At 39.3% G+C, this 26,068-nt stretch overlaps 1 protein-coding gene across 4 annotated transcripts in view; it reads right to left on the bottom strand.

Moving 5' to 3' along the window:
• The window catches only part of LOC115918260 (histone demethylase UTY-like), a 44,117-nt gene that overhangs the window by 568 nt on the left and 17,481 nt on the right, over positions 1 to 26,068 (bottom strand). Inside the window, exons 1-17 of one of the 4 annotated variants that reach the window (XM_030982409.1) lie at positions 20,188 to 20,450; positions 12,129 to 12,304; positions 10,698 to 10,732; positions 9,816 to 9,912; positions 8,536 to 8,761; positions 7,814 to 7,945; positions 7,003 to 7,131; positions 6,457 to 6,547; positions 5,911 to 6,117; positions 5,147 to 5,548; positions 4,451 to 4,630; positions 3,167 to 4,156; positions 2,659 to 2,907; positions 1,964 to 2,140; positions 1,395 to 1,529; positions 915 to 976; positions 244 to 320 (exon numbers count right to left, since the gene is read on the bottom strand). In XM_030982409.1, coding sequence (XP_030838269.1) covers positions 244 to 320; positions 915 to 976; positions 1,395 to 1,529; positions 1,964 to 2,140; positions 2,659 to 2,907; positions 3,167 to 4,156; positions 4,451 to 4,630; positions 5,147 to 5,548; positions 5,911 to 6,117; positions 6,457 to 6,547; positions 7,003 to 7,131; positions 7,814 to 7,945; positions 8,536 to 8,761; positions 9,816 to 9,912; positions 10,698 to 10,732; positions 12,129 to 12,222 — 3,283 coding nt within the window. In that variant the 5' untranslated portion in view covers positions 12,223 to 12,304; positions 20,188 to 20,450. Of the gene's footprint in view, positions 1 to 243; positions 321 to 914; positions 977 to 1,394; positions 1,530 to 1,963; positions 2,141 to 2,658; positions 2,908 to 3,166; positions 4,157 to 4,450; positions 4,631 to 5,146; positions 5,549 to 5,910; positions 6,118 to 6,456; positions 6,548 to 7,002; positions 7,132 to 7,813; positions 7,946 to 8,535; positions 8,762 to 9,815; positions 9,913 to 10,697; positions 10,733 to 12,128; positions 12,305 to 19,848; positions 20,155 to 20,187; positions 20,451 to 26,068 lie in introns of those variants that run through there. The other 3 variants (XM_030982406.1, XM_030982407.1, XM_030982408.1) reach the window with 3 other exon arrangements.

The following is a 26,068-nucleotide window of genomic DNA, read 5'->3' as shown; positions in this document are numbered from 1 at the left end:
CAATGACAAATGGCAAAAATCAGTGACAAATCTGCTGATAACCAATCAGAAGCAAGGATTTCAGAAGCTTATAACAGAAACTGTCATTTGTCACTGATGACAAGTTTTGTGAAATGCCCACCTGGTCTAATAAGATGCAGCATTTTCAATTTCATTGCTTGTATTACAAATCAGCTCAAAATATAAGTACACACATAGTTTCATGGGGATAAGAACTGTAACAAATGGAAGGACAAGACTTACTTCCTCTCGTCAGACAAATCCACGTTGGTCCCGAACTTGAGCATTTTGAATTCTCTCCCACCAGAATGCTTCTTTTTCTGATTGTTAAATGAGAAGAAAAGGCAAAAGATAAATTTTGTGAAGATTAATCTCTCAAGATACATTCATTATTGTCTATCTATCTTTCTTCTCTTTGCTTGAGCACATACTTTTCAACAGCTAATTTTAGGAATATTTATGAATTCGCTAACCATAAAGATGAATTGGTATTATCTCAGTGTACATCATCATCTGTTTTTGAGTAGAAGTAAATAGTTTTGGTCTTCTGTAAAACAAACCTACAAATATATAATCTGCTAAAAGCCACAGCATCAACACTAACTTTCACCAGATGATTTGTTCATTTTAATTTGTTTTTACATGCTTTTGATTTTTTGAGGGGAGGGGGGGGGGGGGGGGGGGGGGGGAGGAGATTTTTCTTTTTCGGTTTATTTTCAAGATAAAGGAAAGGAGATTGATCTCATCAGTATTATTCAAAAAAATCTGAAAATAATTCACCCCCATTTCATCAATTTGCTTGAATTCACAAATTCTCTGGTTCCAGAATTCTCATTAATCGTCAACCTCTACTCTGCTGTTACAAACCCTACATTAATGACTGTATTATAATGGTGACCACAACTGTCACTTACTTTTTTGATGTACTTGATGAGTCACTATCTGAATTGTATTTCTGGTTCTTCTCTGCCTCTTCCTGCAAAAAAAAAAAGAAAATGAAGAAATAAGAACTTGAAAAATTTGGATATCCTACATGCACATGAAAGCAGGTTTTAACAAAGACCTAACTTGTAACACCATAAATAGTACTTTGCTATTGGTACCACTCCCAGTTCTTTCACTCCTCTCTCTCTCGTCCAACAATTCTGCAGAGTGTCCATCCAAAGTATCCTCCCTCTTCTCCTACTCCTTCTTCCCACAATTTTTCCCGTCAAAGGCAAGATTCTCTAGGCCTTCTTTACGTGTAATGTACCCATGAACTTCAACTGCCTAATCAACATCTCACGTATCATTTTCTTTTGCACTCCAGCTCGTGTAAGAACTTTCTCGTTAATAACTTTGTCAGTCCAGGGGATTTTCATCATTCTTCTTAAACACCACATTTTGCAACTTACCCTGAGAGACTCCTGGAAGGAGGAAGCCTGGTATTGGGCATACTTGGAGATGGTGGTGAAGGACCGACTGCTCTCGCATCGCCAAACCCTCTTCAGGCCCAGTGCGTCCCAGTTCTCATCGGGAGGTTGCTGCCTCTGTAACAATTCAGAAAGAAGACAGAATGTGAAATGGCTATCAAGAGGAGTAACAGAATGTAGTCTTAACCTGATTTTGTGATCACCTGTATAGATTAGAAAGACTACCTGTCTATAAAGATATATTTCTCTCATAAGCAGAGTTTCTCATTGAAACCGTGAGTAACAGAGCCTGTATATTAAGACCACTTACCAATAAGACTACTTTTCTTTCTGTCTCCCTTGAGTGGTCTTTATATACATTTTTCATCATAATACCTAAGCTGTCTGATGTTAAGCCAAAAGTTTCTGTTTAAAACTGTACAGATTTAGCAAACTGTAGAATACCACTCTAAGGTAATGATAAGGATTAGGAATAGGGTTACTTGTGAGGTGTGGTATTCTGTAACATTTGTTTGAAATTTGGCTGGAATCTTGTCAACATTCACACGTACCTGTGACCTGACCTCTACAGGATGGTCGCCGTGCGTCTCCACCAGCGTCTTGGTGGAGAAGAGACCCAAGTCCAGCTTGAGTGCGGCGGCCAGTCCCCGGATGACCGTGATGGGCTGATCTGCAGACATGCAATAGTCTGCCAGGGCTTGCGAGTAGGCCTCGGTCTTGTTTTGGACCTGTGGAAAGATGGGTTTATCCTCATTAAATCTGTATTCCTTAAGGACTGGAACCCTACACTGCCATACTGTAAGTGTGATACGTCCACTGTTTGTACCAATAGCCATCCAAATCACTAGAGAGTTCATCCTATTCATTGTACAAGCAAGGATCCTTGCAAGGATCCTGTTAATCTAGAATTACAATATCATTTTGGGAAGATATCGTGATGCTGGAAGCACCTCGGAATCCCCCCTACCCCACATTAGGCCTCTACTTTTTTTCTTTTGACCCAAGCAACATAGACTATAAAATATTAATTATAATCTTCATAAAAATATATGGAATACGTTTATTTAGGAACAGTGAATTCCGAAAGAACCAAGAGAGGCAAAACAAAAAAATATATCAAAGATCATCAAAAGGTAGAAGACAAGGATGAAGATGATTTTGAAAATTGTAGGCATCGAGGATAAGAGAAAAATAATGACTAGAACCACATGACAATATAACAATGACCACACTGAATGGTACTCACATAAACACTGGGAGTGGGCGGGTTCAGTTGATCCTTGGGGAGGGGTGGATAGGGGATCTGGGGCGGGGCTGGAGGGGGCATCTTCTCCATCCAGATGCTGCTGTTGGCCAGGCCGTTGCGCCCCTTCAGCTTGCGGCACTCCTCCAGGATCTTGGCGGAGTTGACGTAAATGGAGAGGGATGACGGAGATGGGGCGGACGTCAGGGACTTGACGGTGGCAGAGTTGAGAGAAGTGTTCACATTCAGGACCTGTCGATGGGAAGGAAAGCAATTATACATAAAACTTATACCTGGTATAGATTTCACTGATATTCAGTCTGCAGTCGCAGTCTCTTTTACATACTACTGTAATTCCTGGACATTTATATCCAAACGTAATTGTTCACCTAACCTAAAAGCCAACTGCAAAAAAATTCTACAACAAAATTCTACAACATGGATGAACTAAAAAACCTTGAGAAAACATGATTGAAGGAAGAGTTGGATGACCATGATAGTAGCAGCCTACCTGATCAAAGTGGTTGTCAGAGACATGGTTCTGTTGCAGAACCTCTCCATCCTCGACTCGTTGCCTGTTACCCTGTGTGTCTTGAAGATCACTGGAAAGCTCTGATGAACACCGAAGTCCATCCAACAAGGACGTGCTATTTGTTGTCCCGGCCGCTTGCTTCTCAGCGAGAGCCGACTGGAATGATGCTTGAAACTGGTTGGGTGTGGAAACAGGAAGCGGCGTCTTAAACACATTGTCTTTCGTGCCGTCCACACTCGTTGGCAACCCACTCGCGGCACTACTCACGCCACAAGGCATGTCTAGGTTTGTCCTGTTTTGAGCATGGCTCGGTAAAGAATGAGCAGTCCGATTTGTCGGGGATGACCCGTACGCGGAAGAGGTCGCAGGCTTGTTGGCAGGATCTCCCTGCGAGAGCTGCGCGAGCATGTTGTCAGCAATTTCCTGCGGCGACATGAGGTTCGGTCTCATTTCCGATGCGCCAGTTCTGGATTTAAACTCCTTGAGTTTGTGGCTCATGTCAAGGTTCTGAGGGGCGACCACATTTGGAGCAGGAAAATCCAGCATGTTCTGTGAGGCAGGGGAACTCCCCACATGACGAGGGCTCATTGAATTTGAGGACACAGGGGAAAGTAACCCCTTAGGGGTATGCAGCGGAGAGGACACTCCTGATAAAGATACCTGTGATGTCCCTGAATGCATGGGGCTGCCGAGGAGCTGGTTATTGAACAGACCATGAGACATCTCCTGAGGTTGCTGCGATTTCTGCAAATGGAAAAAGTCTGGCGAGACGGACTGCAGGACGTTCACATCCTGGTGCTGTTGGGCAAGCGCATTAAGACCCTGCTGGCTACCACCGTGTTGCTGCTGCTGTTGCTGATGCTGCTGCAACAAACTGGCAACTGTGCTCGAGGCATTTCCAGGCTGTGTCGTCATGTTCGGGATACCGTTTCCCATGGAATTCACTGAGCCCGGCAAGGTGTTGATACTCTGCAAAATGATGATGAAACAAGAAAGTGAGAAATGATCAGCATGATTTATAATGAGCACATTTAGGACATATTCTAGAATAAAAAATAATAAAATGTTTTTTGCGTATGTATTCATGAGTAAAGTTCTTTACAAATTAGAATCTTTAACATCAACAGGACATAGGCAGAACTTTTAGAAGTTTACATCAATCATTTTATTTGTTTATCTCTTTGTTTTCATGTTTTCAATACAATATTGAATCTAATTTATGCTAATCACATCACAGAGAATGTCTTCTCCGGCTATACTTACAGTCTGGTTGATAAGGCTACTGACGGATTGGGCTGCTGTGGTGATGTGGGGATCCCCTGGTGTGAGCCCATGCAGCATGGTTGAGGTGGGTGTGCCAGCGGGTGGACCACCCTGGTGGGGGAGCGAGGGGGATTGCGAGAGCGGTAGCTGATGCCTCTGGATCTGTTGGATCTTCAGCATCTGGGAATAGGTGAACAAGTCAAATTAGTATTATCCATTGCAGCCGTGATGATAAAATAAACTAACAAACCATGGGAGTGTTTTTCACAAAGATCGACTTTAAGTTGGATTTACTCTAGCTGGCCACTCATGCCACTGTTTGCTCTCACTGCTTACTGGCATTGGTCTCTCAAGGGAAGTACAAATTATGGCCACAAATCTACAGAATTTACAATATTTTGATAGTTCATTATTGATGGAAAAATTATAAATGCCATTCTACCTCCTAGTACAAGAGTCACTATTTTCCTACAATTTAAACAAAACTGTTTTGTGTAATGTCCTTTCGCAAAGGTCAGGTGAAGCTCTTACTAAAAAACAAAGGCACCTTTCTTAGCTAAAGCTACGGTCACAAAGGTTCGTACGAATCTCCCTATTTTTCCATCGTCTTCCCGAATATCCATTGTCTGAAAATCGTTTGTACGGTGTTCGTAGCAGTTCGTAATGGCATTTGTGACCGAGGCTAAAGCTACATACCTGCTGCTGATGTTGCTGCATCATCCAGAAATTATGTTGGAACTGCTGCAGGACTATCTGCTGCTCCGGGGTGAGGCTTCCCTGGTTCTGCTGCAGCTGATGCATCAACTGGATCTGCTGTGCTGTCAGGTAGAACGAGGGTGTCGAGACCTGCTGCTGCTGCTGCTGCTGGTTCACCGAAGGCTGTGGCTGTTGCATCCCACTGCTGCCATCCCGTATTGGTTCGGGTGTGCTCCTGGCGCTGTTGGGCAGGCCGGGAAGGGTTCCTTGACCCGTCGACTGCAATGGCTGTGGTTGCTGAGGTGTCGCCAGGCTGCCTGCTTGCTGCTGTTGCTGTTGCTGCTCTCGTTGCTGCTGCTGCAGTTGTTGTTGTTGCAGCAGTTCAGCGACGGAGGTGGAAGACTGATATATATTGAACAAGAAATATAAGGAAAGCATGTCAAGTTATTTAGAGTGTACTCACCAAAGGCATAATCAAAGATACGGAAGAGCAAGAAGTAAAATCATTGTACTTGACATTCATCTCACACTACTACTCAGTTGATGTGGGGTAAAAAGTTGTACATTCGCTGGTATGGAAAGACATAAACTATCAGCACGAAACTTTCTGATACCCATGTCAAACCTTGGGGACTGACAAGATACCAACAGAAAATTACATTTGCTTTAATGGCCAAGACCCACTCAGTTAGGAGTCTCTTTGACGGTGTGGCCGAGGAATAGTTATATTCCCTATATATGAAGAAGAAAAAAGGACTACATACCCGAGGTTTTTTCTTGCTGTTTGAGTTTTTCCTGCGCTTGCTTGGGTTGCCTGGCTGGGCGTTGACCTGAGCTTGAGAGGATGGGGTGCTGTTGGGTTGGCCAGCGGTGCCAGGAAGGGTGGCACCGAACTGGCTGTTTGCACCGTGACCCGGGTACGGGGGAGGGGGCATCATTTTGGTGCCTCCAGCAGGATGCAGCAAACGGGCCTGCAAGAAACATAGGCAACACATATTCTTACTCGTCTACTGATAAGATCATATTGTGCTTCAGGATGTTGTAATGCCTATCTGCCTGTGGACACCACCAACAGAGTTAAAGGCCTACCGATATATTTTACCTTAAAATCTTACCAAAATGCCTTCCATACTGGCAAACAAATTTATGGTACAAATAGAATAGATTCATTATTATTATTATTTTTGTAATCATTGTTAAGTGAGGAATATTTATATTTTAAATAGAAATTGACGCTGATGTATTGAGTTATAACACGTAAATACTGAAGATTTGTTACATTGGAGAGGATGAATGGAAGGGTTTATTACCTGTTGAATGGCAAGGTTGCCTTGTCTAGAGGTAAGCTCAGCTGGAATAGGAAGACTCCATGCCTCCTCTATACTAGGCAGTGTCTTACTTCTGTCATGTGGGAAGAGAAAGAGAGTTATCAAAAATAATATCGCTAGTGACATTCATTTGTCTTGCAACGTTAGGTGATCAAATAATTCGATCAAAGAGAGATATAGTTATATATTTTTGTTTTTACACAGACACACAAACAAACAGGCACACACACAAGTGTAGATCCTTATTCACAGCACCCTACTGGAGACCCACGTCAAACACAAGCTCATCTCAACAAATATAATAGAGCACTTTAAGCCCCACCACTGCACTAGTTTGGCCAGGAGGGTTTAGACCTCCCTGCATGGTCACTAACAGGTTATTACCTCATCAAATAAGCTCTCAATTAACATAAGAAAAAGAGGATCATGGGGGACCAATGGTCACCAATTAGGAATTCTTTGCTATATACAGGGCGCAAGGAGCTATAAGTAGTGCAGTGGGGCATTAAATAAAGATGTGGAACTTACTTGTTTTGCATATTAGGATGATGCATGCTGTTGACCTGAGCCTGCAGGAGTTTAATCCGCTTGGAGAGTGCTGCTGCCACTGCTACCTTGGAGCTCTTGGAAGCGTTGATGTAACACGTCAGGGCATCCCTGAAAACACACCAATCAAAGGCACCGATTAAATATTGCAACAAATTTGAACTCTTCCAGAGGTTTATTGTACATTAATTCTGTAATAACTGCAAAAACTTTGCCAAAAAGGTACCCTAAGCCTGACACTAACCCAAAAGCTAATACACTGTACTGATGCAGGTTGGGGTCTTCTGCAATTAATCCTAATCAGAATTGGAGAAGACAAATCCCAAGTTCCAGAGTATTTGAAAATTGAATTGTAACATTGTCTTCACACTTTAATCTAATCCTGTGTTCTGTAAGGGCTCCCCCAACAAACGAGAATGGTAGTCAGAATATATAATAGCTACAGATTTTAACAGTTGTTAAATTCATTATATTTTACATGTAATTGTTATTTGTTTTACTTGTTATTATAGCTTAATTTTTATATTTGATTAAATGGTCAGCCGCATATAAGGATCACGTCCTTTCAGGCTGCTACCAGCATTAGCAATTTCCTTTGTATTTATTTGTATGTTTTGGAATTGTGTGAAACTTTGTATACTGCTTTTGTTTTATCCTGTATGTTTTTTATTGCTTGGCAAAATAAATTGAATTGAAATTGAATTGAATAATTCTTTAGCATATCTCAAGATGGAAATCAATATTAATCGTAGGGTTATTCTTTTGAGGGGAAACATTGTGGAGTGTGTCTGACCTGGGTTGATTGCAGGCCTCGTATAGGATGCCCAGATCGGTCCACGCTGCAGTGTGGGACTTGTCTAGCTGCACGGCACAGATGTAGGCCTGCAGTGCATCCATAGGCTGGTTCTGCTGCTGGTATAAGACACTGAGAGATGGAAGGGGAAAATAGAGAGAACAAATTTAAAAATAAATATTTAAGAAAAGTATGCTTCCAGTGGGAATCTGATTTAATACTCCAGGATGTACGACACATTCTCCACCAACCGTTGCTTGTGTTCACCTACCTACACAAATCTAATTTCAATACAAAGACCAAACGTTATAAACCTTAAACCTAACCTATTATTTAAATGCCATCCTAATCATAGATCTCTAACGAAGTAAGGCCTGAACAAATTTTCATTGGCGCAAAAGATGGATCACCTCAAAGGGACACCATTTGAATCAGGTTCTTTGAGCAGATTCAACTCACAGATGGAATTATTTGAATATCTTTTAAGTGTCTTTGACTGGATTTTTTTTTTTTTTACACAGGGCATTTCTTCCCACTAATTTGGAAAGACCTCAAACACTATGTGGGGTCAAGTTCTTACGAAAAGAAATCATAACCCTAATTCCCTTCCCCATTCAAAGGCATATGAACCTACCCGATTGAGAGCATGTCCCCCTCCCCCCTGACATATTTGACCTAAACTGCCCCCTTCCCTATTCTCCTTGAAAATCCCTTGAACCTACCCTATTGAGCACCAGGTGTCTGCATTGGCCTCTGACTTGTCTATGGAGTGGCGATAGGAGACAAAGGCATCATGCACCTTGCCGATGTTGGAGTAGCAGCGACCCAGGAGGTACCAGGACTGGCCGCTGTTGGGCTCAACTTCAAGGGACTTGAGGAGGTTCTGGATGGCCAGGGTTTCCCTGGAGGTCTTGTCACCAAGCTGGTCTGAGCTGTGGTACAGCCAACCTGCAAAGGGACAACAAATCAAGTCATTTCTTATAAATCTTATTAATGGTTCTATGATCAACCTATATATTCTTTTACCATTCAATATAAGTTGTTCTCAGCTTTCATATACTTCCTCTCAGAAAAAGGCATTCATATGTTGTTTCTAAGATTTGTTGTATTATTTGTCCACACTTTGGGATTATGGGAAACCGTTTTTAATCTTTTTTTAAATTTTCATTTATTCCAATTTTTTTCTTCTCCTGATCCTTTACTCCAGACTACCTACCTAGATGTACATGTACACTGTGGACTACCAACAAGCATAAGTGACCTTTCCGAGTGTGTTTTTTTCTTTCTGTTTTCTAAGGCGAAGAGCAACCTCTCATATTCATATACACAGCCACATGCATTTCTAAACAACAATTATCAATACTACTGTATCAAGGGCCTACACTTATCTATTCATACTGTGAATGTATATGACGAGGGTTCGACGTCAAACATCTTGTCTCCCGCATCTTCTGTGTATTCAAATCATTTGCAAGCAACTGAAACTTCAGGTAAAAATAGATCTTTTCTTAGGAATCGCCATGAAAAGCTTTAATGTCTGATGGATATCTATGATTTAGTTTCTTTTTATACACATATTTGCATAGTTTGGCTCTTGTATCAACATCATACATACATCGTATTTGTATCGTATCGTATTGTATAACTTATTCTACATTTGTAATCTTTGTACATAAATATATTCGATTTTTTCTTGGTCTTTTTAATAACATTTGTGTATAATGATATTGTAAAAACAGACTCGCTTTAAAACAGTCTCTTGGCTAAAAGCAGGATAGTTTTTACACCGTGTTTAAATAAAGAAAACAAGGAAACATGCAAAATACACACACAAATAAACAATGAATATGAAGGAATGAGAAAAGCAATCCTTTTCAGGGGACATTTCTACTATGATATCCTGCCAAACTGGAATAAGAAAGCTCACAAAATATTCACCATCTTTATCAGAACTCAACCTTCTCTACCCTTCCGTGCATTACAGATATTATCAGTTACTCACCGAGTTGTCTGAATGTTGTCGCTTTCAGGCCTTCCGGTAGAGGGTCCTGAAGCAGGATGGCTTCGTACGATTCCTTGGCGTTCTTGTGTTTGTTCTGCTGGAGGAGACAAAACACCAAAGGAACTTATAACGATGAAGCAAGGTGTCAACACCTGAAAGTTGGGTGTCAGCATTGTGTAACTAAATTGTGTTCAACACTAGGGTGTCAAATCTGGATCTAACACGGAATAACTATGAGTAGAGACATGACATCGAAGGAACTTATAACGATGAAGCAAGGTGTCAACACCAGAAAATTTGGTGTCAGCATCATGTACTAAATTGTGTTCCAACACTTGGGTGTCAAATCTGGTTCTAACACCAAACAACTATGAGTAGGAGACATAACACAGAAGGAACTGAAAATTTGGTGTCGGCATCACTTGACTCACAAAGTGTTCAACACTCTGGTGTCAAATCTGGTGCTAAGACACAGGAAGAATTTTGAGAAGGCAATGTGTCAAAAATTTGAATTTTGGTGAGTGCATTTGTCAAGTAAGGTGCGAACACCACATTCACCAAAGAAGCATTTTATAAAAGCACAGTCTCAGTCATTCTTCTTTCTTTTTTATCATTATCCCCCTTGTATCCCATTACCACCTACCTACAAATGTATCTACATTCATATCCCTTTTAATTCTTCACTATAATAAAGTACATACTTTTGCAAACAATTGCAAAGGTTTGCTAAATAAGTACTCATCCGAACGCAAAACATACCAGAATTTAAACTAGTTTTGAGAAATATTTATACCAGTAATAAAATTACATAAAATGAAATATGTGAATTAAACGAAAAATAAAAATTTATACGAAAGAAGAAATAAACAACAAGAAACTTACCTGCACCTCATTCAAGTGTGCTATATGAAATTTAACTGGAACGAAAACAGAAAAAGAAAAGAAAATTAAGATTACACACTTCTTCAAGTTTCCAATCACAAAAAGAGAACACTCCAAAATAGCATAGGATTTCTCTGGATCTATTTGGATAAAAATATGCTCAAACTTTGGTAGTGACCTTTGACATTTGCCTTCACAATGTTCATATTGGTACTCACTTTGGGTAAACATGTTCAATCCCTTCAAAGTTTGCCGTCATAAATAATCAAACGGTGGGAACTTCGCGAGAGCAAAAAAATAGACAGCTGCCTTCCAGAACCGAATCTGGTAGAATACTAGACATGTCATCCACCTGATCAATCAGAATACTTCATTTATTAATTTGACCATTGTGGAATATGACGCCAAATTATGCCATTGTCACATGCATTTAATAGATCATGAGCTAAGAATAGCCCTACTACGATGTCTACTTCCTCTGAGCTAAAGTTAGAAGAGCGATATAGTCGTCACTTCCATCCTATTTCCTTGTCCACCGGTAATGAGATCTCGTTAATGTTTGCTGATTTACCCACTCTCCTGTGTGATATCATTTCCAACGGTAGTCTTGCTATCTAGACTCTTATGCACTAGACTTGTAAATTCAGGTCAAATATATCTTTGTTACCTAATGTTTAGTCTAGCCGAGATTGTAATACGGCAGTTTGTTCCTGTGAGTAGAAATCACATTTGCCCAATGCAGCAGGACTAGTGCACATAATGAAGGTTGCTACAATGTATGTGTCAGTTTTATCGGGTATCAAAATTGTGTCTGAAATAACAGACTAACACATACCAATCCAGTCAACAAGTCAGGATGGTGGGGGAATTCGGGGTATTCCCCTTTGTAGTGTAAGCATGGGCATTCCTTAGATCATATTCAAATGTGTATTCAGGCTCTATTAAGCACACAAACATACACACACTAGTGTCAGCTACAAAACAGGGTAATTACTAAAAAGGTTTCCACACTTCATAGAAAATGAAATCCACCACTTTTCCATGATTTTCAAAAATAACACCATTTATATCATCAAGGATATCACACAAATTGGGAAAGTTACAACATCTTCAGCCCTGGGAGTGACAATTTCTTATTTTCATATATAACATGAATTTACATAATTTGTCCATGACTTTGGACAACTTTCCTTTTATTTCAAATTCAAGACTTGTTTTACAACCACCACCATTACCACCACCACCACCATCACTATCACCATCACCATCATCATAATCACCACCATCAGCACCACTATCACCAACAACAACCCACCATCACCACCACCAATACCACCACCACCACCACCACCATCACCAGCGCCGCCACTACCACCACCACCAACACCACCAACACCACCAACTCACCATCACCATTACCAGTCGACTTACTTTGAGGTTTGGAGAGGGTGCAGGGGCTATTGTCGATCAAAGCCAACTGGTAATGCTTGAGACTTGAATCAAAGTCCGAGTTCACTTTGAACATGTGACCCAGGCGCAGATGTACCTCATTGGCTCGGCTGAACCCAGGATCAATGTAGAGGACCTGCTGGAAAGCTCGCACTGCCCTGAAAAATACAAGTGAATACAAGTTTAAATTAAAAATCCAAAATATGGAAGTAAAGTCCATTTCAAACATCATTCCAATGCACAATTATACTCCAATCATATCGACAAACTGGCAACAATCTAAATTAAAAATGAAATTATCCCAAATGGCCAAGATTACGCTGGATTCAGTCTGAACAATTTTGTTAATGATATCATTTCAAATTGGCTTATTAATCCCTACTCAAACTGAAAGGACCCACACTAGACTAACAATAGACTGGATTGAATTACATTACCCCAAATGGCCAAAATTTTGTCAGTTTTTTGTTGATTTGGAGTTGGTTTGGCAATATGACTGGTGCTTTACAAGTCAAACAAGAAGATGCATTGCAATGTTATAGAACAAAGCCCTTAAAAAATACACAAAATAACATTTACTGATATCACAACATTAAAAAGTGGACCAGTCTAGAAATGTAAATGTTAGTCCATTCACATACCCATCACAATCAGTCAACATCACTCTCTCTCTCTCTCTCTCTCTCTCTCTCTCTCTCTCTCTCTCTCTCTCTCTCGTCCTTTGGTATTGATTTCAAACTTTGGCTGAGCTCCAACCAAGCCGAAGCTACGTGCATTTTCCCCCCTCCCTCACTGCCACAAAGAAAAGACCCCTCAAAGAATGAGCACCTAGAATGACGTCACTGAGCAGCTAGCCGGAAGAACATGCCAGCGTTTCATTTACTTTCCTATCAGACCTGCCAGAACATTACACACGCATTCGACGACATTCAGTATTCATGTCTCAAAGTCCCTAATACAGACGTCACTTTCTGAATGAGTTTCTATTTTCGTCCATATAACAGAATCAAGTGCGCTCCTCAGTCAGCGGTAGTAATAGTAAGCATATTCTGCTGGCATGTTTTCAACTATGGTTACATGTATGAGCGAGCGTGGGCTGAGCTTTAATGACCAACTAGTCTTTCTTTCTCCACCTCAACGGCCAATTACCGTTGTTTACGCAGTGCACAAATTACATCTCCTTCATTTGTCAAAATTAATGAATCAAATTATTAATCTTGTAATGTATCAATGATATGTCACATGCTTTCTCTCTCTCTCTTCCTTATTTTTTTTTTCTCTCTCTCTCTCTTTCTGCATTATCAGCATTATCTTGAAACACACATCTCTCAATCTGTGGCATCTGAAAATCCAGAAACAGCGTCTGCTACAACCTCCCTCCCTCGCACTGGGCGTGGGAGGAGAACCAACAGCAAGCGCATCTGGCCATGACCATGCAGTGGGCGACCCGCCTACTGCTAGGGAAATCCCCCTGCGTGACTCATATCCAAAGCGTGGAACCCATGACCATAACTACCATGGATTGGGTCGTTGTTCTGCCAACATAAATACGATCACTTGGTCATGGCTACTTATTTAGCATATGCCATCACAGTTATCTGATAACATCTCAACATCTTAAGAGTACAAGATGTTACAAAAAATATTATAGACTCCTGTGAAGCAACATTCCTCCTGTAATAACTTTTCATTATGGTGGGGTCGAGAGATCATATGCTGCCTATTCTGACACGTAACATAAAGCAACTTCTCATGAGTTTCCCACATATTTCTGGTTATTCCATAAACTTTCAAGTGCCCCAAACAAACTAATATTCTTCTCATATATTCCATCCAGAATGATCAAGTTGAATGCATGCAAAGACAGTGACAGAAACATTTGTATATGATAAACAAACAAACAAAAACATAAATAATAATTCACTACTTTATACTTGTTATTATACAGATACAAAGCAAACATTTTAATATCTTTTTCAAGATCAGCCCTAATATTATGATTTTTTAAACCAACTTTGTTTTTCCAATACAACATTATATATGTCCTTATCCATGTGGAAACATGAAGAGAAATGAAACACACACTTATTTTTTCCCTTCAAAACCAGCCCTAGTAGTCTCCTACTTCAAATCCCTAGTAACTTCACACCATGAATAGTTTCCCCTATCGCATTCATTAGTAGATTGCCAACATATTGTATTTTGCTGATGTCGGCCAACGACTCCACAAGCTACGACTGGCTATTTACTTCCGCCCGGCTCCAGCGGAAGCAGCGAATGCAACATACCGCCGGCAAGGTTTTGTCACTCGATCCCCCAGAGATGGAGCAAAGCTTTGCCTTGAACTCCTTTCCGTCGACCTGTGGCTGATGCTTGTTACATCTATTGTGTCGTCATCTTGCTTTCATGTAACTTCCGGACGAAGAGTACCCCCCCCCCCCTCCCCCTCCCACTTCAAGTGTTTTGATCAATGTTATTCCCTTTTCCTGAGAACAAAAACAGTGTCACTATCTGATAGCCCTCAATGGAGCAGTCTCTTTCTCTCTCAATCGCTCGCGGTCTCACTGTTTCTTTCATCTTTACGTCATTCTTTTCTTTCTACTTGTTCTCATTTCCGGGCTCCTCTAGCTACATGTACATCAAACTTTTTCATCACCAATGATCTTATCTGTTCTCTCCTTGAGTCTGCATCATCTCCTCTCTCTCCCTCTCTCTCTTTCTCTCTTTCTCTGTTACTATTATTCTTTCTCATTTTTTCACTGCACATCTCTGTATATATAACATTTTGCCCTCTAAATCACATCTACCTAGCTAAGACAGTCTGACAGTCTGAATGAATGCATAAAATCTCTCTCCCCCCCCCCCCCCCCCCACACACACACACACACATACATCATGATCAAACAATACCTTATCATAACCATCATTAAACAACAACATCTGGACTAGGTGACCAAAGATAAAAATCATGCAGAGCCTCAATTTATAATCGGTATCATCACATACAATGTGCAACCCTACCAACTGCATCAAGGAAAGTGAGCCCTTTCTTCAGATGCTTGCCTGTACGTGTTTTTACTGCCATCAACAATGAATGGCCTGAATGGCCTCACAGCCTTCAAAAACAATTTCATAAAAATTTGAGTTCTAGACAATGAGAAAGCACTGCCACCAAAGATGTGATAATATGAGTGTTACATGTGTAATGCATACCCCAAGCAGTTGCACCAGAGATTTAGCTCATTTATCAAAAATATATTCATAGAATCAATAGGGATGTTAAGCCACTGACAAAACACATTCTTTAACAACCTCATTGCAGGAAGCCGATAGAACAATCTTATATATTTTAAACCTGCTTTAACGGCCACCTGTACAGAAGACCACCTCTCTATAAAGACCACATTTTTGTTTCCCTTGAAAATGGATTTTCATTGAAACATGTACCAAAGGAACCTGTACATAAAGACCACTTTTCTTGTCTCCCTTGAGCGGCCTTTATATACAGGTTACTACAGGCATCTTATCAAGCTCACCTGTCGTCTTCTTCAGAGTCGTAGCACTCTGACGAGTCGTCTTGGTGTTCGGAGGACGACGACTCCTCCAACAGGCCATCTTCTCCGAAAGGAAAGTTAGCATTAGTCCAACTATAGTCATCTTCTTCCTCAAAGGACGAAGCCCTTCGCTTCATTTTAAACTTCTCCTCTTGAACCTCGACAAAATAAATGTAAAATCCTCTTTTTTTGAGGGATCAGTCTTCCGTTTGCTCTGATGTCTTGTAAAGATTCTTATAAGATGCAATGAAGGATTCAAAGGCCATTAAAACCCATGATGAAACGTCTTGAAGAAACAGTGTTGTCTACTGAGACTTCCTTCAAAATGTCCTCGAAACAGAAGACGGTGAGGAGATGCACGAGACTGTCACATAAGCCATATAAACATGAAGAAAGAAGGCTGTGCGAGAGATGGAACATGTGGATCACGGACGAACTTTGCGTTGGAAACTGGAATGGTAGTGGGTAGCAACAGACGCTCAGCTGTCAGGCAGACTGGAGTTGCAGACGGGTTTGTGGAAGAGAGGCAGCCAAACAGTGACTAATATACTGTACCCATGGAAGGCAGTGGAACGTTCAATGCCATACACACTTCTACACTTCCACACACGTGCACACACACACAAAGGTTCATACACACGCTCAGAATTACGCACACGCTCTCGTAGAGGCTCGTGAAGTTGATCTGAAGGACAGAGGCCGAGAGCGAGAGAAAGAGAGAGAGAGAGAGAGGATGGTGGTTGGAGAAAGAGAAAAAGAGATAGATGGAGAGAATCCACTTCCCCATGTGAGTGCTTGGCTCATAAATTATCTGTGACGTCGTTGGCTATGCTGTCACAGAGAGCGAGCACGTCATCCTTTCTCTACATTGAAGCGGGCGTACGTGACTAGCTGGCTTTATGCAACAAAGATAGCCTGCACATGCACAAAGCTACTTTCTCCATGGAAAAGGGAATCCCTCTTAATTATACATTTTTTTCTTTATTTCTCTGAATCTATGATTAATCAGTGGCTTTTCTTGCTAACAAAGAGTATAAAATCCTCAAAAGATAACCTGTAGAAAAGAAAACATTTGTGAAGAAATTTTATGGCTCATGAATATTTCCTTATCTCAGACTTAGGAAGAAGCTCTACAACCGGTCGACACTTGACATGATTTATGTATCTAAAATAAAAACTTACATCATATGCCTTTATAACTTAGGTATCACTGGGCGTTATCATAAATCATTCACAGGTTCACATGCACTCCCCTTTCCCTTTCATTGAAGAAAACTACCAAGTCATGGCAAGGCTTAACACTAACTAACATGGGTCTTGCCCACGTCGCCGCCCCCCCCTCCCAACCCCTTTCTTTTCTTTTTGTTGCCATTAAGATAAAAGTACAGTATGTTAACATATACATCATAATATATAGAAAATTCAAAGCCTCTGTATGGCAATTCTATGCTGTCTATATTATTTGTTTTCTCGAGCAATGTTTCACTTTCACACATGTATATAAACAACAACCTGTCTGTAAAGACCTCTTTTATTGTTATCCATGAGCAGTTTTTATGTGTACATGTAGGTTTCACTGTAAAATGTTAATTCTGCTGCTATGGTATAGCCAATTAAAAGGTACAGTAACAACAAACAAAAGCCATAGCGACCACCTGTGCAGAAAGGCCACCTGTGCAGAAAGACCACCTCTTTATTATAAGCCAATTCATAGATACTTCTGCGCATTGGTAGACAAACGTCATTTATACAAAACTTATACAAGACAAATACTGGATCATACATGTTCATGAAAGTTATGAAATAGTTGTTATTCATTTATGTAACAAAGGTACATTCTTCGATATATACAAGTGGAGTTGATCTTTAAAGAGGGCAAACAAAGAGTATTCATGAAGTACACTTTGGCAGTGATTATTCTACAATAAACAAAGTGTGACTTCTCCCTGTTTAAAAGATGTGGACATTTGGAGGTTCTTTATTAACTGGTCTATAGACTATACTGACTACATTCTTTGTTTACTCGAGGGTTGCACAGTGTTTCAAATAAATATTTTCATGTCTCTCTTTTGGCTCCGGCAATCTTACAGGTTTCGAAGTAGTACAGAACATATAATAATAATATAATAATTAAATAATTTTAAATCATATAGTTTTTTTGTAATAGCTACACAACCATGGTATTATTACGTGCATGTTGTTATTTCATGAGGGGAAATAGCCACTGGCCAGACTGACCTTGTCCTGAGCCCCTGGTCACTGGTCAGTCTACAGAGTGACCAGTGACTTTAAGGTGACCTTATGAAGGGTCAGGTGGGGGTTGAGACAGGTGTAAGCAATAACCCAATTTATTTTTTCAACCCTGAGGCCACTAGGCAGGCATGCAAGGCAGACTGACTGACTTGCTAGACATTCCTAATGCCCCAGACCAGTAATCCTTGGTCTTTGGAGTTAGTCTACCATGCACAGACTCTATGTTGACACTTTTGGAAACAATAACAGTGGAACTTGAGCTATACATACAGTACATACCTACACATACATGTATTAGGAGAGGTTGACAATGGATATGCAAGAAATGGTTACTTTATACTACATTTCACTTACTTTATTCAGTAAATATCATTAATTTTCTAAGGGAGCGGGATCCATGAAGTAATCTTCCATGTACAGACACTGTTATAAGAACATGTCAAAGCACTAACTAGTACAGTAACAACTTACCATACAAGTTGCACCAGCACAAGCTTATTCAATAAAGCTTGTACTCTTGAATACATGTACTATGTAGCTGTACCGGTTAGAATTCCTGCAATATGTTACATGTGTATTTGCATGCATTGCTCCCGGGCATATCTCATTTGATAAAAAAGAAAATAATCATTTAAATGCTTCATTTTCTACTTCGAAACTCCCAAATTTGTAGCAGAGTAATAGCTGAAGAGTACCAGAATCAGGTTACCTGGGAAACGTACCGGTAAGTAAATTAACCCCTGCTAACAAAGTTACATAGAGTTTAGAGTTTCTTTTAAACTAGGGAAGCAGTAAACATATATGGTAGTCCAATAGTCTCCTGTTTACAAAAGTTGCACACAGATTTCGAGTTCCTTTTACAGGACAGCTGTACTAGTTCGGCCAGAAGGGATTAGACCACCCAGGGAGGTCTCTGACAGGTTGCTATCTAAACAACTCAGCTCTCAATTAACATAAGAAAAAGAGGATCATGGGGGACCAACAGGCACCGATTGGGGAAGTTTTCTATACAGAGGGAGCAAGTACATGTAGCTACAAGTAGTACACTGGGGCTTTAAACCAGTACAGCAGTAAACGTTTCGCTCAGTCCCACATAGGGTGTGGGCTAAGAGTGGGTGGTGCACATGATTCTAATTGGTACCGCAAATGATAAACTTAAACAAGTTTAACAAGTTTTATCCGTCACATTTAAACTGATAAAAGTGCCACCCTAACCTATGACTAACACACAGTGTCAATAACAATTTAGCTGAAATCTATTATGTACACTAATGCATGTAGGTTACACTGCCCTATTATTTAGAGTCACTTGCTCACTGAAACATGAGTCTTTATCCATGCTGTTGGCCCACATATTGTTCAACTAATCTCACACTTCTTATCTATTCGCTGAACAATCAAGGACTTCCAGTATAATGGGTGGTAATATATAAACATGTGCAGGATTCTGTCATGAAAAATCTGATTGCAGCCCTAACTTTTGCTAAAACTGAACAGACACTTAGGCCCGAATTCACAAAGGAGGTTTGTCGACAAACCTTGGTTTTCGTACGTCATATGATGCGTTTTACGCGTTTTTTACAAACCTGGTTTGTAAAGAACAAAAGGAGGTTTGAGCTCAAACCTTGGTCCGAGCTCAAACCTTGCTTTGTGAATTCGGGCCTCGGAGCTTAGGCCGGTAAGATAATTAGTCTTACAGATTCAGTTACAGCCCCTACCCCCTTACTTGTTACTTGTTACTTGTTACTTGTTGCAGTAATCACAATCGCAGATCCTTGGAAGCTATACCCGGATGTCAATCATGTCATGTGTAATTGTGTATCCCAATGAAGGTGCCAAGGTGCAAAGTTTGTGTCGTCTCACATATACAATAAATACTATAAATATAAACATACCTTTTGAATGTTATGATATTAGCGCCTATGAACTTGAAATATATTCCTTTAGAGGTGTGTGATCCAGCGCTAGGTCTATACAAATGTAGTGTGAACTGGTAGACCAGAACTTGGCCAAGTTTCAAAGTTCCAGCTTCCAACACAAAGAAAGTTTGAAGGACCACAAGTTCTACAACTCTATTTACACACAAGTGTGTTTCACATCTCTCCTCGGTATACCGGTACATGCATTGTACACTGCAGTGGTATTATACACATTGACCACGCACACGTGTGTGTACAAGAACAATTGAATCGGTCACAAAAGTTCAAACTTCTACTCTACATGTCTATACATACCCATTGGTTATTCCTGAATGTTCATATGAAATATAGTCAGATATTGTTCCTAAATGATTACAGACACAAGATACAATCCAATGTACGTAACCAGTCCACCTGGGTCAACAGGAAGCTTCAGAGGGGTGCAAAAACCACCCCCTTTGGGCTTGGGTACACTCCACCGGTAGTATGGGTGCGTAATTAGCCCCCCTGTCTGATTTGAATGTGCACCCCTATTGATCCCCCCTTGTGGTCTGCCAATGCCTGTTGTTTGGGATGGGTCACTCTACAAGAAAGGCACTGCAACAATAGAATGGAATTCAGACCCTCTAGTCTGCTCTTTCAGACCCTTGGTTGATTTGGGAAGTAGTAAAATATAAACTATAAAAATAATAATAGTATGGCTCATGAGAAATTGCATAGCAGCACAGAACCTGATTTTTACAATGATCTTTCAATATATATCTCATTTAGGTATGAACATATATAAGCCTACTCAAGAAGAATATTGGAATGATAAACAGAGCACAATGATTACAAATGAAATTTATCTCTTTTGGATTTTTTAGTTTTTTTTAAGTTGGCAATCCATAATTATTCACTTTCAAATACTATCAAACAAACTTGCTTTGTAATCACATGAAAGACAAATAGGTCTTTTTGATTTCTGTAGCTTTTTCATCTATTTTCGGCCTATTTTAAGGCTACGGGTATGACCCTAAAACGGAACTACATGACACTTTGATTTCAATGTACTCAAATCAATCGACCAGTCCGAAGCAAATCAATACAATGTACAACATTAAAGTTATATCATCTTTAAAAATCAATAACAAAAGGTCACAAGTGACATGACCATAGACAAAAGGCATACTGCAGTGGAGCAACCTCAATGTCTGATATACTTTCAGTTTGTACATTGTAGCTAGAGGGCGTTGACCTGTATATTTAGCATGGTCATAGCTAGCATGCTTCTGGCTCTGAACAGATGATAATGTATGCTTGCAGCTATAAGGACGTTAACTGGATTATACAGTAGGCTTGCGGGTGCACCATGTGAGAGAGAGAGAGAGAGAGGATTGAGGAGTCCTGAAAAGGACTCTCGGTAATCTTTCTTGAGCGTGTGTATTGAAATATATGTGCTAATGCCCTTGTGGCATCAAACAAACATGAAGAAGAAAGAAAAAACAATGTAAAACTGAATACTTATGTTGGAATAAATCTTTTGGCTTTCATGACATTGTTTTCTTAATTTTTCAATATTTTCTTGTCACCAGAGCTCTTTTAACAAAATCTTCAAGACTTCTTTTGGAGCTTCCATAAGCAAAATAGGATCCCTACTCCTGCATATTTCTTGCAAGTCACCATATATATTGAAAACAGTAGCATTGTGGGAGACCATCTTCAACCTACCCAATTATACTTAAAATTCCGGACTGTCAAAAAACGATGAACAGAAAGTATTCATGAATTTACACTGGCCATCCATTCAGTCAGAGATTCAGAAGGGCAATAACTCACATATTGTTGCACAGAGATTTGTCATACACTGTTGGGCCTTTAAGCTTCGAGCACTTTCAAGCTGGACAAATATGGAGCAAACCACAAGATGTACACAGTGTTTGACAACTTTGTATACCTGCCTTGTTGAAAATGAAACTAAACATTCCAAATGAAACGTGGAATGGAGACGAATGAAGCGCAAGCTGTTAGCCTCTCCTTAACAAAGAGGATATATTATATATACCAATCAGCATACCAGTCCCTTTAATCAGGGCTGTGTTCATACTCAAGATTAATTCTGCACTTGACCCGCACTCTGAGGCGATACACATCTGCATATTGTATCTACATGTACTAGTTCCTTTAATCAGGGCTGTGTTCATACTCAACATTTATTCTGCACTTGACCCGCACACTAAGGCGATACACATCAGCATAATCAGATAATGTATATAATGAACCAGTTCCTCTAATTCAGTACAATGTTCACACTAAATTATAGTCCACACATTTTTTCTCTCCAAGTGTACACATAATCCAATACTCATTAGCATAAAATGATAACAGTCCCTTTAACTAATCAGGACAATAGATTTAGTCTGAATCTACAGTAATCTGCATCAAGTAAACACAGTGGATTAGTCCCTAATCCCTATGAATATTCAGGACATGTCATGTTTACACTTAAAATTGAGTCCACATTTGAACTGTAACCAAGGCCAACACAATAACATGCTGTGTATTATAATAAATCTTGATCCATACAAACTCTTTTTTGGGTTTGGTTTTTGGTTCCTATAAAAATGTAAAATTCTCACAGAATTACACCCCCCCCCCCCCCAAAAAAAAAAAAAATTGTGTAGGCTACCAATACCATACTTTATAAGTAGAATGATAGGAGACCGGTAGTCAAGGGATTGGACAACTTGAGCAGAGAGCACATAGTTTTCAACCACAAAAGATAGGATAATGAGTCTAAAACCACACCTGTATTGCAATAGAGTGACCAAAGTGACCAAAGTGACCAAAGTGACCAAAGTAGTGATTAGTGACCAATTCAGTGACCAATTCAGAGACCACTAGTGACCAGTCAGTCTGCTACTTCAGACCCAGATTATTTTCTTTTTACCTGTAATCTTGAAATCTGATGTGTGTTTTTTGCTACCAGCGGAAATCAAGACTGACGTCATGTTTTATCATTATCATCGTCATTACCATCATCATAATCATCATCATCATCACCTTTGTCATCATATTCTATAACATCACAGCATTATAAAATTATCATTATTTGTTATGATTTACTACAATCAAAATAATAATCATGGTAACACTAACAACCAAGATTGGGGTTTGGATTATAACATTACAATTTCTCAAAGGCATTAAAACCATGACTTCATTCTAGATGAATTAACAATAATCAGACTTATTCATTTACAATTTATGTATACATACAAATGAAATACTAATATGAAAACTGGCTTTCTAGTACTGGTATCTACTACATAGACATAATGGGATACAAATACCATAAGATGGAGCAATGACCGTTTGGCAAGCATGGTTGGGGTATGGGGTTATAAGGGCAAGCACAATGGGATGAGAATCGATAGCACTTAGGTTTGACAGACGGACGGCTAAAAATATGAATCAATATTTTGTCTAGTAATTAACTTTTTTATGAGGAATGAGTCATTCATTGAAGCAGAGATTACTCCAGGATTACAAGCAATTTTTTTATAAAATACTTCCATTACCAGCAACCCCCCCCCCCCCCCCCCCCCACATCGATCCTCCTGAAATATTCACTAGTACCAGTAGTTATTTTGAGGAACAAAGGGTTTATCATCTTCTCTATCTTAATGACACGAAGCTGAGACTGGGAATGCTACTGTAACTATTTATTCGAAAATGTCAATTTATTCCTTTTTTTTTAACCTTTTGACCCTGATGGTGCTACATATACACATATTAATCAATGATGATAATGATGATGGTGTTTGATGATAATGAAAATACCAGTAATTAATTTTCTTGCCTTAAGTTCTCAAACATAACATTTCGTGGGACTACTTTGAATAGTGAAACGAAATTGTTTTTAATTGCTCATATTGAAATAAACAACACTTTCATATCTAATCAAACAATTCTTCTTTATATCTTAGTTTGAAAATCCTGACCCCATCATCCAATTCTAGAAATGGGGCAGGCTAACTTTGCCCAACACGAATAAAAGGCTACAATATTGAGAGTTACACTGAAGCTGAATGAAACCGGCTACAGGACAGCGAAACTGTCAAATACTTTTTGTTATCATCTACGTGATGATGAGAATGAAGGGAGAGTCAAAATGCAGAAATTATTCACAGAAAACAAGTGAAATACATCATTGCATTATATGAGAATAAATAGCTCCATCATTTCTGTCATACAAGTAAATCCAGATGCATTAGAGTGCACATGCATCAATGCATTTTATAGCACCATTGATAAAGTCAGTAAAGCCGGACAGATTTTTCACCGATTTAAAGACGTGGGAAGACGTAGTTATTGATGCTATCTTTTATCTTGCCTCTCATTAATTCAAATTTATCAGACTATTTTAAGATATGAGGTAGGAAAGGAGAAAAGTATTGCCTCACCACCAATTCAAAAAGACTTGATAATACCACAAGAACACTAATTTTAGGGTGGTTCTGTTTACTTTGTTTGGAAAAATAGACATCTGTGAATTCTTTAAGATACTATTTTGGGCTTTGCAAATGCTCTTTTTGAATTCTTAATTTGATAAAATCGTTTATCTTATCATGATTCTGACTAGCTTATTGTGGGGGCATTGAATCATTATCAAACTTCTTTGAGAGAACTTCACTTTTGTCATAAATGGTCTTTCAAAAGCAAGATATTTATTTTATCTTGTGTTTTTTCTCTCACTCTTATTGGAAGCCTTCAACACCTACATGTATATCAAACCCTAGACAAAGGCATATTCTTTACTTTTTCAAAATTGTACATGTATATCCTGTTTTATTTTCATTTAGTTTTTTATTTGCTCAAAAAACGTGGAGATTTCAAATTGCCAAATAAGTTATTTTAAATAAAACCCACTAAATCAAATAGAAGAGAAAAATCTGATAACATGTTTAAATGTGTAAAGAAATTATTATGACATCTAATGAGATACTCTAATTTTGGTAATATGATCACTATCTTTCAATGTAAGACAAATTGGCAACTTCATTTAGGAGCTGTATACATGTACTTTGTGCCTCAAAATGTCTATTTGTTTTGTGTATGTGTGTATATGGGGGGGGGGGTGGTGCCCACCCACTGACTTGACCCTGTATTTCAACAGGGGGTCAGTGGATAGCAACTTGACCCCTGAATCCCTGGTAACAAACAACCAGTCTCAAAGTTAGTCTTAAACAACAGACTCAAGTCAGAGCAGTATTAAACTACCTCATAATAGAACATCAATATGTGTATATTAAAGAATAATGGCAAGAAGGGATGTAAACAAAAACTAGATGGAATTTTGACTGCGCGCAGTCGAAAATGATGCCTCCGCCATAGAGCAATTTAAACAAGTTTGGAGTTTAAATCTCCAGTGGTTCTTGAGATATCATGATAACAATCTCAATGTATGGAATTTCATAAGTTGACCTCTGTGACCCTTGACCTTTGACCTACGTGCTCCAAAATCTAATCAGATTGTCTTCCTATGGTGATACACACTATCATTAAGTTTGAAGTTTAAATCTCCAGTGGTTCTTGAGATATTATGATATGGTGATACATACTACTATCATTAAGTTTGAAGTGAAAATTCTCCAGTGGTTCTTGAGATATCGCGATAACGATCTCAATGTATGGAATTTCATAAGTTGACCTCTGTGACCCTTGACCTTTGACCTACGTGCTCCAAAATCTAATCAGATTGTTTTCCTATGGTGATACACACTATCATTAAGTTTGAAGTTTAAATCTCCGGTGGTTCTTGAGATATTATGATAACAATCTCAATGTATGGAATTTCATAAGTTGACCTCTGTGACCCTTGACCTTTGACCTACGTGCTCCAAAATCTAATCAGATCGTCTTCCTATGGTGATACATACTATCCTTAAGTTTGAAGTTTTTACATCTCCAGTGGTTCTTGAGATATCATGATAACAATCTCAATGTATGGAATTTCATAAGTTGACCTCTATGACCCTTGACCTTTGACCTACGTGCTCCAAAATGTAATCAGATTGTTTTCCTATAGTGATACACACTATCACTAAGTTTGAAGTTTAAATCTCCAGTGGTTCTTGAGATATCATGATAACAATCTCAATGTATGGAATTTCATAAGTTGACCTCTGTGACCCTTGACCTTTGACATATTTGC

This window comes from Strongylocentrotus purpuratus, unplaced genomic scaffold, assembly GCF_000002235.5.
Source record: "Strongylocentrotus purpuratus isolate Spur 01 unplaced genomic scaffold, Spur_5.0 spur5_scaffold_12, whole genome shotgun sequence".
Lineage (NCBI taxonomy): Eukaryota > Metazoa > Echinodermata > Echinoidea > Camarodonta > Strongylocentrotidae > Strongylocentrotus > Strongylocentrotus purpuratus.
This window is presented reverse-complemented; position numbering and strand designations above follow the sequence as displayed.